Source organism: Sinocyclocheilus rhinocerous, unplaced genomic scaffold (assembly GCF_001515625.1).
Source record: "Sinocyclocheilus rhinocerous isolate Xijiao unplaced genomic scaffold, SAMN03320098_v1.1 scaffold751, whole genome shotgun sequence".
Lineage (NCBI taxonomy): Eukaryota > Metazoa > Chordata > Actinopteri > Cypriniformes > Cyprinidae > Sinocyclocheilus > Sinocyclocheilus rhinocerous.
Genome location: NW_015657293.1, coordinates 274,486 through 290,140, shown reverse-complemented (window position 1 = coordinate 290,140; position 15,655 = coordinate 274,486). Strand labels below are relative to the sequence as shown.

Genomic DNA, 15,655 nt, shown 5'->3' with positions numbered 1-15,655 from the left:
GGTTGTAGTGTCAAAATGACATTTGTCTTTTTTGGGCTTTAAAAAGAAACATTCTTGTTTAGCTGATTGACCAAACCATCATCTGGACCTAAAAGTGTATGTGTGAAAGTGTTTTCAGGAGTGTTTAAAGAGACGTTTCGGAGGCTGGAGTTTTCCAGAAGAATTTGTTGTTGTCAGGGTCCAAATCGATTCTAATCTGAGGCACAGTCTTCTTAAAGGGGTTTAAATCCTGACTAGGAGAAAGCGAAAGAGAGCTGTTAGATATGATTACAAAAACACACAGCACTATAATGCTAACTGATTGGTCTGCCAATGCATTACAGTGATTTTACCAAAATTAAGACTAAAATTAGCATGGTAGTGCTGGTTCCATCAGCTTGACCAGTACTAACAACCATAAACCAGCCTGAGCCAGCATGGAATTCATGTTGATCTAAGCTGGATAATTATAGACATGCATGTGCACACAAGCTCACACACACACACACACACACAGATTTACCTTGACACAGTCTTGGAAAGGAAAAATTGCTTTCCATCAGTAGGGAGTGAGGAAGGACATGGGCTTTCCTATGAGAAACAAACACATGTGCTGTCAATATACATACATACACATGGCAGATTGTCAAATCATAGAGGGTTAACATAAAGTTGTTATGACGCAGCTGAAAAGAAGAGTTGATTGGTTAGTGGTTAGAATTAAACAGAAGAGGAAATGCAGAGATAAAACACATCAGGTTAAAGTCAACATTTGCAACCCATGATGTGACACTTGCGAATGAAACAGGATATTAAATGAAAACGATGATACAGTGTTTTCTTGAGATTAAAACATCATTTTGTGATCTTGGAGTTGGTAACATTTTTTTTATGTTTTTGAAAGAATCTCTTCTGCTCACCAAGGCTGCATTTATTAGATCAAAAATAAAGTAAAACCAGTAATATCGTGAAATATTATTATAATTTAAAATAACTGTTTTCTATTTGAATACATGTAAAAATGTCATTTATTTCTGCGATCAAATCTGAATTTTCAGCATAATTTCTCTAGTCTTCAGTGATCCCTCAGAAATCATTCTAATATGCTGATTTGCTGCTCAACAAACATTTATTAATATTATCAATGGTGAAAAAAGTTGTGCTGCTTCATATTTCTGTGGAAACTAATAAAAAAATGTTAGGATTCTTTGGTAAATAGAAAGTTCAAAAGAACAGCATTTATTCATAATAGAACTCTTTTGAGGAATAAAAATATTAATTTTGTAAAATAAATTGCTACTGAAGGGTCGTCTGAAGGTTGTGAATAGGAATAGTTTTTTAAACAATGTGCATTGTTTCTCCCACAATAATTAACAAAAAGGATCGTCAGTGCAACCGTTATGGACCTGAAATCATTAATCGTTAAATTCCACATAATTCCCATCCCTATAGAGCAAAATAAATCCAGGTGCTTGGAGAGATTGAGAAATAAGTGCAAAAAGTGAATTGGTTTTAAAGGTGGATCAAGTTATTTCGCTAAAAGACAAACATTTGCAATGAATCACGCATGAAAAGACCAGGAACATGTATTAGGAAAGTAAATAGGGTCCATTTTGATTGCATGTTGACTTTATTAATACATACAGTACACACAGAGATTAAGCGTATGTTATCTGTTACTGATCCACACAGACCAGGAAACCAAGCAACAGCATAAACAAAGAGAAAGACGGGATTCAGAGATGTTTTCTGGAGGAGCGCGTGAGGAAAGCTGGAAGAGGGGAGGGAGAGGCCATTATTAAAGTTGTTAGTAAGAGGACAGAGTGACGGCTGGAGCCCCTGCGTGAGGTGGAGGGAGACCCTGTGTGTTTACTCACGGTCTGAGGGCTTCTCCCCCAGCACTGGCTCCTGTTCCATGGCCTCCATGGAGATCTTTATGCTGGGAACGTTCTCATTGGCTGGAAAATCCGACTGTAAACGCAGGGGTGGGACATTCTTACCACTGCAGCTTTACTGAAGCACTTGTTTCTAACACAGAGAGAGACTCACGTCGTTCATGTCGCTGTCAATGCTGCCTTTCTTTTTCTTCTTCTTTTTCTCGTCCTCTTTCTTCTTCTTGTCTTTCTCGGGCATGATGTCATCCAGGTAACTGAGATCGTGCTGCGAGAACACATAATCCATGGCCTTTCTCACCGCAACCAATGCAAGAATCTGGAAAAGAACAGAAAGAGATCTCAGATGTGTGAAGATTAACCCTGTATAGATTGACATGTGAAATAATAGTCTGAAATTTATTTATTTATTTAGTTTTGGAAATATAGAACCTTTAATAAGATAAAATAAGAGATTGTTATATTTGATACATCAGGCTCATATTGTATAATATAGTAAGAATAAGGTGCTCTTTTCTGTTAAAGAAAATGTAGCTCAGTTTTATTCAGAGGCCCAAACTGAGCAAAAATATGCAATTTGATGCAGTTTCTGACATTTATGTGGTCAAAAAGAAAGATGAAATTCTGATAGAAGTCAATGAGATCTTTATAACAGTATAAAGTATTACGCTACATACATAAAGTGCATATAAATATCAGTTTTCACTCTTTATGTTCCAATAATGTCTTAGTAAGATGTTATATAAATGCTTAGTTTTAGGATCAAAACATATAATGCAATGCAATACAATGATGATTGAGAGAAGAACAAATAAACAGTTCTCAAAAGCTTGATGATCATATTTGCGACTCGTGATTTTTCTAAAAAATGATGTATGGATAATCAAGTAAACCTAAGCTTCAGTACAGTAAATGTTCAACTTCAAATATTAATTAAAGCTGCAAGCAGCGATGAAAGGGCCCTCGCACCCGGGCTCGCCACCACCTGGTGGCCATAGGAAAACAGCAAACGGTGGGTAATATGCTTTTAAAGTGATAAATATAGGAATATGTCAAAGTCATTTATATGTGCCAAATTTCCTGCTGCCAACAGGTGGCGCTATGATTATAACTGAATATTTGTCTTTAGATGTGTTCATGCCAAGACATGTGAAGTTTGGGGTAAACGTGACACTTCCTGTTGCCAGCAGGTGGCGCTATGACTGTAACTGAATATGGGCATGGACATGTGGTCAGGATACAACTGTTATTAAACGTGTGAAGTTTAGGGCAGATCGGACATTGTTTGCCTGAGTTACAGCAACTTCCTGTTGCATTGCATTAATGACATGCTTTAGCACTTAACTAAGTGTTGCTAGCATGTTTTAGCTCATTTGTAGCTTGTTGCTTGCCTATTTAACACTTGCTGACACTTTTTAATATGTTGCTATTACACTCAGCAAATTTGAAGATGATCCGATTAAAACTGTAGGAGAAGTTTGTTAAAGTACGAGGCCTAAAAATAGCAAAAACTGCGCAAAAATCATACAGTAAACTCAAAACAACGGACTTCCTGTTGGGTTTCGGATTTTGAACCCAGAGACTTTTTTGTAGGTACTGGTGTGTGTCTACCGAGTTTCGTACATGTACGTGAAATGTAGCTCAAGGGGCACTTCGTTGAAATTTTACAGGTGGCGCTATCGAGCCATTTTGCCACACCTAATTCTGAAACCCATATCAGACGTAATTTTTCGCCAGTTCTGACGCGTGTGCAAAGTTTCGTGAGTTTTTGAGCATGTTTAGGCTCTCAAAAATGAGATTCCAATAGGGTCCTCGCACCACCGGTGCTCGGGCCCTAATAAAGATATAAAAGTTATTATGTTTACGTCATAAAAAATAATAAAGATTTCATAGCAAAAGACATGCTAACCACAACCTAATTCATACTAAAGGCCTTTTAATGCTAAAAAGTATAAACTATAAACCAGTTTTGTGTGCAGTGCACATGACCATTAAACCGACTGAGTGTATTTTGACTCACCATCACAGGAAATATGATGGCTGCTACTGTTGACTTCAGCACCCACAGCAGAGCCAAACACAGCACCTGTGACAGACACACACATTCATCATGCATATACAGCACTAAAGCTATAGATCTGAGCCCTGTAGGAGGCTGAGCATGTGAGCACACACACACACACACACCTGTATGAAGGTGAACAAGTGAACCCGTCTGAGCGGTACGTGTCTCAGGTAGATCAGATCTGGTTGGTGTTTTGCAGGCATCAACAAGAGCTGGAGACGATCCATAAACTACAGACACACAAAAAAAGATGTATTCATAGTTTATTCAGAGGCAGATATCCTGTTGTCACAAAAATGTAAAAAAAAAAAAAATTTTTTGAAAATTAAATATACAATTATCTTTATCTAATTTTATATTAAAATTAATTAATAAAATTATTATATTATTATTTCATTTTAATATATAATATATATGTATTCTACTTTAAAAATAAAATGTAATATTTTTGTATATTTATTATATACAAAATACATTTAAAAAATCCAGTTGTCACAAAAATGTAAAATAAATTACAAAATAATAATAATAAATTAAATTAAATTGACTAATATAATAAAAATATAATATTTACATCATAAAAAAATATAGATTATTATTTCTGTAAAAGGGTTGGGATGACTTATGCATCATGGTTTAACAGCAAGCACCATTATTTAAACACATTTTGATGCACAAATCTGTCCTGAAGTGCTCTAGGTTTATCCAGGCATTTTACACCCTGAAAATCCTGCATACGCCTGATTTATCCCGACTTTCCTGAACTCAGATCATGTTCTGGAATCGGTCGGGTTCCCAGGCTCCAGCGGAGATCAGGTAGTCAGGAAGATTAGGGTCTCTTTCTGCCGAACAGTAACATGACACTCGCTGAGCTGCATGAACTCACCTGGACGCCATTGAGAGAAGCAACACCCATGTAGAGGAACACACCGTACAGCACGGGCATAGGGATGAACTGCAGGGATCAAACCAAACACACTGTATTACAGTATTATATAAATAATACCGCTTCAGTTTGTCTTCAAACACACAGAGCAATACTGTACACACATACAGAATCAAAGGTTACGCAAAGACAAAAGCAGTATCCACCAAACACACCCCAAATCCAACCTTGTCAACATAATATGCTCCAAAGGAGGAGATTTGAGCAATGCAAACAGCTTATAATGAAAAAGAATTTGTGTTATTGACAGAAAGCACACAGAAATTAAAGCCTCTACATCCTGGTATGAGTTTTTTCCCACTCACACGTCAATATCCTTTACCAAACTGTGATGTTTACAAAGTAAATGTCCAGTAGGGGACAGTAACTGCACTAACCACTGAAAAAGTATACAATTATACCATAGTTTAATGTTTTTTTTGGACATCACAATTATATCATGGTGCCTTGGAGGTACCAACCTACAGAAAAAAGTACTGTGCCAGTATCATGGTACAGTGATAGTAATACCACAATAAAGATAATATTTATAAAGAATTGATAAATGTCTAAATATTTATAAATAATGCACATTATAAATGTTTATATATTTAATATATCTAATGTATGTATATATAAACATTAAATATATAAATATATCAATATTTAGAAATATATTTATTTATAAATATTTAGACATTTATAAATTAATTTATTAAATAATTAACATTTATTAAAATATGATCTTTATTGTGATAATATTTATAAATAATGCACATTATAAATGTTTATATAAATGTTGCTCCGTTTTTTAAAATTTTCAAAAATCATGTTTTTTTTATTATGTTATCATGTTTTTATTGCTTTTTATTGTGTTAGTTAGCTGTATTTTTTAGTTATTTTTTAATCTAATCAAAATAACCCAACTGCAGTTTGATTGAGATTAATTGGAATGTACAATGAAAAAACATGATTTTTAAAAATTGTTAACAGCGGAGTTATCTGTTTATATATATATATATACATACATACTGTACCTATCAAGAATAATTTTTAACCTTTTTTTTCCATAAATGAATTTAAGTAATCAAGTTTAATGGAGTTGTGGATACAGGGATAAATAAATATAAGCCCTATATTTATTATATATTTATAAACCCTATTTAATTCACTTAAGAAAAATAACTAGAATTGCTTAAAATACCCTAAGAAATATTTTGTAGACACAACTGGTATTTTCTTAAATACTCTTCTGTTTACATTACAGATATGAATTATGATCCTGCTATTTGACAAGCCAGAGTCATGAGTCATTCATATTTGTGGTCTGTTTTCCCAGAAGAGAAAGAAACGGATAAATATGTTTATGTGCTAAAAAAAAAAAGCATATTTTGTCAACTCTTAGTAGGATACATGAACTCAAAGCAAACACACATGCATTAAACACTATAAACCTCTTTAACATTCTGTCTTCTTCTCCTGGAGAAAGATCAGTTTTAGTATGCAAAAAGACATAATGGGGTGAGTTTAATAAATAAGAAAGTTCAAACCTTCAGAATGGGGGCCATGAGGACCGACAGACCCGTCAAAATAAACACCATTGTTCCTGTGACTCTCTGCTCCCTGCATGAGCAACAATCAACAAAACAAGCATGAGCCACACTCATGTGAACTGATTCAAAACACACGTGACAATAAAGCAACACATGACTAGTCATAAACTGACATATCAGATCGTTCATTTTAGATATTCAGTCATTTTGAAATTATTAGCATTAAGTCTGCTTGAGCGATAAAAGTGGAGTGTTGAGTCCTCCTAATGTTAGCCTCATCAATGCCTAATAAACGTTGATGGATAATAAACTAATTCTGCTTTTCATTTTATTAATGAGTTTTGGGTAAATACTGTGCAAAATAGGTGTTTATCTCATGTGATGTCATTAAATTGTATATACATTGGCATTATATTTACATTTACACCAGTGTTATTTTATTATCACTGATACACTATTATCATTTTAGATTTTATTTTGACATTTGCTGTTTTCACTAAGTTTAGTTAAAGTTTTAGTCCTTTTTTATAATTTTTAAAAATATGTCTATATAGTTACTAATATTTTTATTATTATTATTTTATTAGTTTTATTTATTTTGGTAACTTTACAATAAGGTCTCATTTGTTAACATTAGTTAATGCATTAACTAACATGAATTAACAATGAACAATTTTTTACAGCATTTATTAACCTTTGTTAATGTTAGCTAACAAAAATGTTCATATTAGTTCAGAGTACATTAACTATTGTTAACAGATAACTTTTTATTTCTATAATGTACCAGTAAATGTTGAACTTAACATTAACTAAGATTAATACATCCTATATAGGTATTGTTCATGTTACCTAATATAATAAATTGATGTTCACAAATGAAACCTTATTGTAAAGTGCTACTGTTATTTTAGTATATTATAATCTATATCATCCACATTCTATGTAGATATTGAAATCAGGCATATAAAAAATCCATACAGGTCAACTTTTCTACATTATGCTGGTTGTTGATGGTCTATTTATTGACATTATGCTGCATAGCCCCGCCCACAGTGAGATCTCATTGGTCAAAAATGCTGTTCCATATAATGGCATATTAAACTTGTTTAATTGGTTGTGACTGGTTGTCTTTTAGTGAGGATGGACAAACCTCTTGATGCTGTAATCAAGTTTTTCCTAGTTAAAATACAGTGTGGAGTGACTTAAGCGAAGTTTTCCTCAAGATTTCAACCTCACCTGACTCCAAGGAATTTGGGCTGTTCCCCGGGTGCCGAGGTCTCAGTTTCCATCTTGATGGAGTCTATGTGTGCGATGGAGATGACGGTTGCTGCCACGTACCACGGCAGACCCATGAACGAACACACGATCAGGAGAATGGAGACCCAGAACAGGTCCAGGTGATACCCGGCTCCCTTCTGCACTCAGAGCGAGACAAATAACACTCGTTACCTATAGTAAATGATCAGTTCTCCATATTAAGCGCAGTAGTGTGTGTTTGAGATCTGATTCCTGTTAGCGTTAGGTTAGCGTGCAGCGGTGTAATCCTCTGACCATAATCCCTCATACTCCACAACAGACCCAGAGTCTGTGTAACATCACATCAGCTGTTTGTACCTTCAGCTTGTGCTCCTTGCGGTTGACGATGACCGCCGTGATCTGCTGGTCCATGAAGACGAGGATGGTGACCAGAAGAGCAGGCAAGAACGAGGCCAGGTAAACCCACCACGGGTTTCCTCCAAACGGAGGAACAAACCAACCACGATTTGGACTCGTCGGCTATTTAGGGTAGAAAAATACAGGATAATTAGAAATTTAAATAAAATTAAAAAAATTATATATTGATACTATATTTAGTTTGTATCTTGAATATAATATTTTCATTTTATAAAAGCAATAAGCCACGTGAAGCCGTGGTTTACAGTGAATTTATAACAGCCAAGGGGCGTTGTTAGGCACGAGCTTATTGCTTTATTTTATTTGTGCTGTTGCTTGTATTTAGATTATTTGTTCTTATTTTCTTTCTTTTTATTTGGCAGTATAGTTTTTTTCCCTAAACATAGCACATACCGAACCGTACCGAAAACGTGACTCTAAAACCGTGATACAAACCGAACCGTGAGTCAGTTGAACCGTTGCACCCCTGATATATTTACATGAGTACAACGATAGAGCTTGAAAGATCAAAGACAATTTTTAATATAACTCCGACTGGATTCGTCTGAAAGAAGAAAGTTATATACACCTAGGATGACTTGAGGGGGTGAGTAAAACGCAGCCTAATTTTTATTTTTGGGTGAACTAACCCTTTAAAGAGGCAAATAGACACAGGAAGTGCTCGTAATACCAAGTTTCAAGCATTGTTCAAATAAGTACAAGCTAGACAGGGAAAGATTAAAGAAAAGAGAAAAAGATAATTTTTTTTTTATTAGGATGAAGTCAGATAGTGAAGAAAGAGGCGAGTTTTCAACTGTCGCTTGAAAATTGTCAGAATATATATATATATATATATATATATATTCAACATTCACTTTATAATAATTTTCATTAGCAGAGATTATATAATTTATGCATATTATATAGTTATAGTATCTACATTTAAATGGAAATATGAGCATCATAATTATATCTGAAACTAAATTATCTATTGATCTGTTATATATTATATCATTTATTATGGTTTGTTAGCATTACTAGTGAAAGTTATATTGATTCAGCTTGTGCCAATACAGATTTTGCAGTAACAATACAAGCACTGGATTCTCACATGACATACCTTGTAGAGTTGTGTCTATTTGTGACGCACACACACACACACACACACGTATTAGAGGTTTCAAGTGTCAGACTTCAGTGAGTGGTTTGGGACTATTAAAGGATTACTGTAACAGAAGTGCCCTCACAAAGACACTAAACCCATTCAACACACACATACACACCTTGAATTCACTTGGCACTAGTAGCTTGGGTGTATCCACACCGACCAGCGCATCCACACCACAGAAGATCAAAATGGCCAGAATAATGGCGAAGTCACTGATCAGTTGGCGGACCTGCAAAATATAAACAACTATTCAGCATATGACTTCACATGGACAGTTCAAACAGTTCAGATTATGTAAAATAAAATTTTCCAGCATATTTTATTTAGTTTATTTTTTATAAATACATTTATAAATTTTTATCAGTATTTTTTGTTGTTTCATGTTATAATTTATAAAATAAATGCATAAAGGGAAAGTGGAACTTTGTAGATGCAGTCTCCATTTCTTTTTTCTTTCTTTTTTTGTAGTTCACGTAAAATCAATATAAAACCATTTTACTTGAATAATGTGCCATATATATAAGCAAAGCAAGATATTCAATGAAAAAAATAGGACAACACTTGATCTCAATCAAATCAACTCAAATCAAAATGAATAGCATGTTTAATAATTACTGTGTGATTTATATGTTTTATAAGTATAACAAAAGAGTTATAACAACTAAAAACGTATGCAGGACGGGCGCATTTTACATGTATGTAAAAAAAGAGGATGTAAGAATGTCTAAATCAAAATTGCCAAATGAAAAAAAAAAAGCTCATTAGTAAACTGCATGTTGCATTGGTAAATTTAATACTAAATAATCAAAAACAAAAACAAATGCATCACTGATCATTGACACGAAATGCACTATAAATAACAGAATGGAAAGTGAAAACTATAATCTTTAAATCTAATCTCTAATTAGTGAAGATTAATGGAGATTTATGATGTTTTAATGAGTGCAGATTGGTAATATGCTACAGCATTTTTGGACGGATCAGTGATGGACTATTTTCCATTACAGCTGCCAAACCAAAATACTGCTTTAATTCAGAAGCAATGAGTTTCAGATTGAAGTTAAAGCCTGTGTGTGTGTGTGTGTGTGTGTGTGTGCGTGTGTGTGTGTGTGTGTGAGTGTGTGTGTGTGTGTGTGTATGAGAGTGTGTGTGTGTGTATGTGAGTGTGTGTATGAGAGCGTGTGTGTGTGAGTGTGTGTGTGTGAGTGTGTGTCTGTGTGTATGAGAGTGTGTGTGTGTGTGTGTATGTGAGTGTGTGTCTGTGTGTATGAGAGTGTGTGTGTGTGTGTGTGCGTGTCTGTGTGAGTCTCTGTGTGTGTGTGTGTGTGTGTGTAGGCAGGGTTTCCTAGTCCTGTGAGGAGGAATATCCTCATGAGTAAAGCATAAGCCAATTAAGATCCTCATTAATGAGTGCTGATGACGTGTGTGTGTGTGTGTGTTTGTTTGTTTTTTTACCGTAGTTGGGAAAAACTGGCTGGTTTTGAACTTCTTCAGACCCATGGAGCAGGTGTATGTGCCGAAGAACAGGATGAAGGACATCAGTGTGATATCAGGGACGAATTCACACGCCGGTCCCAGCAGCTGACCGCCCCACTCCAAACACTCAGAGCGAGTCAAAGACGCCCAGGTCGCGTTCAGATGGTGCTGCGCAGACACAAACATCAACAATGATCCCCATTCATATAAATACAAAACCATTCAATCTGTTTAAATATCACATGTGTTGTATTTGTGCAGTAACTGGCCATTTTTTTTAACTGATCTAAATGTACTCATGCTTTGTGGGTATTGTAATATTTTAATAATGATCAACACAAACCTGTCCAGTGCTGTTCATCAGAGCCTCCATGTTCTCCATATACACAGCTGAAATGTTGCCTTTTGAATCAAAGACACAAAACATAAGTTTAGTTTTATTTTAAACCTGATGTTGAATGTCAGTTTCTCTCTCACTCATTTTCTTGATCAGTATTTTTTCCTGATTTCTAATAAAAATATAGTCATGTGCAAAACTAAAAGAAAATGTCTAAAATTCAAAGTAACAATTTGTCACGAGGGTGAAAAAAACCTTTTAAATATGATATTTTCTCTGAAAACAAGTATTAATGTGTTAATATATTACTATTAGTATATTATTATATTTATAAAAAATAAATTAATTAATAAAACAGATAGATTAATTAATAAGAAAGAAAGAAAGAAAGAAAGAAGCATGTATAATAATTAAAAAAATGTAAATCATAAAATAGAGTAAAATTTGGCAATAGAATAAAAAAAAGAATAAACATTTAAATATTAAGATATTTCTCTGATATGTTTCTCTGAAAACAAGTATTTATGTTACTATATTATTATTATTACAAAAATATAAAAATAAAAATAAATAAATAGCATGTAGAAAAATGATAAAAGAAATGTGGAAACGCTAAAATAACTGAAAATTTACCATAAATTTACCAAATGCCTAACGAAAAAAGCACACTAGAAAACTGTATGTTGCACTGTTAAATGCAATATAATATTAAATAAACACAAAACATGAGTATTATGGGTTGTTTTTTGATAAGAATATCCAAATCATGTGCATAATTAAAAGAAAAAGAAAAAAGAAAATGTAAAAAATTCAAAGTAATAACCTGTCAATAAAAAATAAACCTTTAAATATTAAGATATTTTCTCTGAAAACAAGCAACCATGTTAATATATTATTATTATTATTGTATTAATATATTAATAATAATAACTTTAATAAAAATGTAAATGATAAGATTAATACTGATTATTTTGTCTCAGTCTGGTGCACACACACTTTCTCTCTGATCTTCTCCTTCACAGGATCCTTGTCTCACCGTCTGGAGGACTGCAGTGGCATCCGTACTGCGTGACCAGGTCCATGTTGAAGTCTGAGTTGATTGGATGATGGTGAGCCAGTTTGAGCATTTTCTTGAAGGAGTCGTAGATGAAGATGAAGCTGATGAGAGCAGAAAACCCCTCCTCTGTGAAGCGGGTGAAGTACTGCACCAGGAAGCTGGCGTCTGTGGCGACCAGGACCAGACACAAGAAAGCAGACCACAGACCGATCCACAGCCGGAACTCCAGATAGTCGAAATCATTATCCCTGAACCAATCAAAAACACACATCAGCATCACCCGCCTACAAACCCAGATTAGGAGGAAAACAATCAGCCAATCAGAGGATGAGAACAAAAATGATTCGCAATATGTTTGAAATGTCATACTTTCCTCTGGTTTCGAAACAAACTCGCATGCAGAACTGAGTATGCAAATTTCCTTTTTGCATGGATTATCTGGATGGGCTTCTTTTTTACTCAAAATATTTAATACTTAGCCAGAGAACTTATGTGCCACTGATCCCATAATGCAATGCTCTAAACAGAAAGCAATTTTTATTCTCCTTTTTAAATCTCCCAACTCATTAAAATATATCTGTATATATATTTAAATTTTTTATTACATTTTAAATATTATATATATTTAAATAAAAATAATATATATATACTTAAAATATAAAAATATTTTTTAAGAATTAAATATATAAACATATTTTTTTATTTTAAGAATTAAATGTATATACATTTTTATTCTTTTTTAATTAATTTTAATCATTTAGAAAAGGAAGGCACTATATATATTACATTACATTTACATTTATAGTTACATATATATTTATACATATATTTATTTACATAAATATTTACATTTTAAGAACAAAAATAATATATGTATATTAAAAATATATAATTATAACCGTAATTTTTAAATGAAGAATTAAATATACATATACAGTTTTATTTTAATTAATTTTTACATTTTAATTTATTTAATTATTTATTTTATTTTATACATAAATATGTGTGTGTGTGTGTGTGTGTATTTAATTATTATTTGTATTTATTTTAATTGAATTTAATTGAATAATAATAATAATGTATTTTATCTTAATTTTTTATTAAAAATGTAAGCACACACATACATTTGTTATGTATGTTTTTGGATTCATTTCCAAACGACTCTTCTCATATGTTCCTTGCGTTAAAGACTGAATCCAGACGTTTTTGGATCAGAAAGTACTAATCATGTTAGCATGCAACATCTGATTCATCTAATATATGACAATCCATAATTCTAGACTCAGCGCTTTAGATGGAAACTCTCAGTGAAGCTGAACTGATACACGCCAGCAGAAGCAGACATGAAATCTGACTCAATTATTCATAATGGAACATAAACACAGAAACCTGAAACCTCACAGAGAGACAGAGAAATGTATTCACACACACACACACACACACACACACACACAGAGAGAGAGAGAGACGGGACCTTGGCGGAAACGGGAAAACAATAAGATGTATCTTGATTCCAGATAACTCAGAACGTTTTGTGCCTCAGATGACAAGAGTTCCTGGGATTGCTGCTTGTTTTTGGTCAAACTAAATATGACACATCAATACAGAAAGGAAGTATAAACTCTACTGATTTACTGTCTGGGTTTGTGGATGGATCCAAATCCAAGCTGATGTTTAAACATAATTCTCTGAATTAAATGAGAAACAGATAAGCTTGGCTATAAAATCTGACTGGAATAAATCATATAAACACATCAAATCAATTAATGAATCAAGCTGCAATGAACAATTAATATAAAAAAGCATACAGTTAAGAACCTAGATTGCACGGGCAAAATGTTTTTTTTTGTGTGACTTTTATTAATGTTTTTTATAAAAAATCCAAATAAATCGTATAGGAATATAATAGTACGATATTTACAAAGTAAATAATTAATAACAAATAAAGTATTTGTATTATGAGTCAAGTTGTAACGAACTATTAAAATGGTGAACAACCTACAGTCTATACTGCACAGTAAAATAATGACTGATTGTGGCTATTATTAATTTAATTATTAGCTGCAATGAACAATTAATATAAAAAAGCATACAGTTAAGAACCTAGATTGCACGGGCAAAATGTTTTTTTTTGTGTGACTTTTATTAATGTTTTTTATAAAAAATCCAAATAAATCGTATAGGAATATAATAGTACGATATTTACAAAGTAAATAATTAATAACAAATAAAGTATTTGTATTATGAGTCAAGTTGTAACGAATGATTAAAATGGTGAACAACCTACAGTCTATACTGCACAGTAAAATAATGACTGATTGTGGCTATTATTAATTTAATTATTATATTATGAAATATTATTGACAACACACAAAAACAATTATTCATATTTTTTGGTTTTATTATTAATGCAAACATTTATTAAAGATTTATTTTATTTTTCCCACTGTAAAAATGCAGCAACTATAATTATTAATAATAATATAATAATTATAATGATAATTAATATATTCAAATAATATATGTGACCCTGGAGCACAAAACCAGTCTTAAGTCGCTGGGGTATATTTGTAGCAATAGCCAAAAATACATCGTATGGGTCAAAATTATAGATTTTTCAGTAATATGCATTGCTAAGAACTTCATTTGGACAACTTTAAAGGCAATTTTCTCAATATTTTGATTTTTTTGCACCCTCAGATTCCAGATTTTCAAATATTGTCCTATCCTAACAAACCATACATCACTGGAAAGCTTATTTATTCAGCTTCCAGGGTCACATATAATGTATTTATATATATAGTAATGTAGTAATGATTTCACCACATATCACATTTTTTCTAACAGCTATTGTTAACAAAATCATCCGCCGATGCCTTATTATTTTCGTATGTTCTTGTGTGCACATGCTTTAGTATGTCTCTGTGTGTATGTGACACCCACTTGCTGAAGTTAAAGAGCAGGCGCTCAAAGACGAGCACGGGTCCGGTGCTGCTCAGGATAGTGAGAGGCTGACCCGCAAACAGACAGAACACAGCCCCAGTCAACGCCGTCCCCACAAAACTCTCCAACACACCCTGCACAGACAGACAAAAACACAGACGTCAAGCGGAAAAACTACAGCAAAGGTAGTGCATTTGAAGGCATGTCTGCGGGAAAGCACTAAAACAGCAACTCTTATCAGATTCGAGCCCGTATGTGACGGCAGCTGTTTCTTCAAAAGCACATTTCTGCCTCACAGTCAAATCTGAAAGTGCTTATTCAGACAAACGCCTGTTTCCAACACAAACCACTGGAGCTTTCTTACGCAAGCATCACTGTTGCATCTGCTCATACTATGGATTAGTTTGATTTAAACAAAGCTCTAGCTATTAAACTTAAGTGTGTCACTCATACACAGTAAGAAAACATGCCATGTAAAAACAAAAACTAAATTTCTGTCAAGACATTTTCTGTTAAGTTTATGAACTTTTCCTTCCACCCTAAAAAACACAATGCCATGTATAATTCAAAAAGTATTACAGTAAAACACCTATAAAACAATTAATAT

At 33.2% G+C, this 15,655-nt stretch overlaps 1 protein-coding gene across 1 annotated transcript in view; it reads right to left on the bottom strand.

The window, feature by feature from the left end:
* The window catches only part of LOC107720909 (electrogenic sodium bicarbonate cotransporter 1-like), a 65,382-nt gene continuing 49,727 nt past the window's right edge, over window positions 1-15,655 (bottom strand). Inside the window, exons 14-27 of the mRNA XM_016528738.1 lie at window positions 15,049-15,182; window positions 12,085-12,353; window positions 11,055-11,113; window positions 10,691-10,879; window positions 9,351-9,464; window positions 8,029-8,190; window positions 7,651-7,829; window positions 6,412-6,484; window positions 4,823-4,891; window positions 4,059-4,166; window positions 3,892-3,957; window positions 2,029-2,190; window positions 503-570; window positions 1-233 (exon numbers count right to left, since the gene is read on the bottom strand). Coding sequence (XP_016384224.1) covers window positions 125-233; window positions 503-570; window positions 2,029-2,190; window positions 3,892-3,957; window positions 4,059-4,166; window positions 4,823-4,891; window positions 6,412-6,484; window positions 7,651-7,829; window positions 8,029-8,190; window positions 9,351-9,464; window positions 10,691-10,879; window positions 11,055-11,113; window positions 12,085-12,353; window positions 15,049-15,182 — 1,761 coding nt within the window. The 3' untranslated portion in view covers window positions 1-124. The remainder of the gene's footprint in view (window positions 234-502; window positions 571-2,028; window positions 2,191-3,891; window positions 3,958-4,058; window positions 4,167-4,822; window positions 4,892-6,411; window positions 6,485-7,650; window positions 7,830-8,028; window positions 8,191-9,350; window positions 9,465-10,690; window positions 10,880-11,054; window positions 11,114-12,084; window positions 12,354-15,048; window positions 15,183-15,655) is intronic.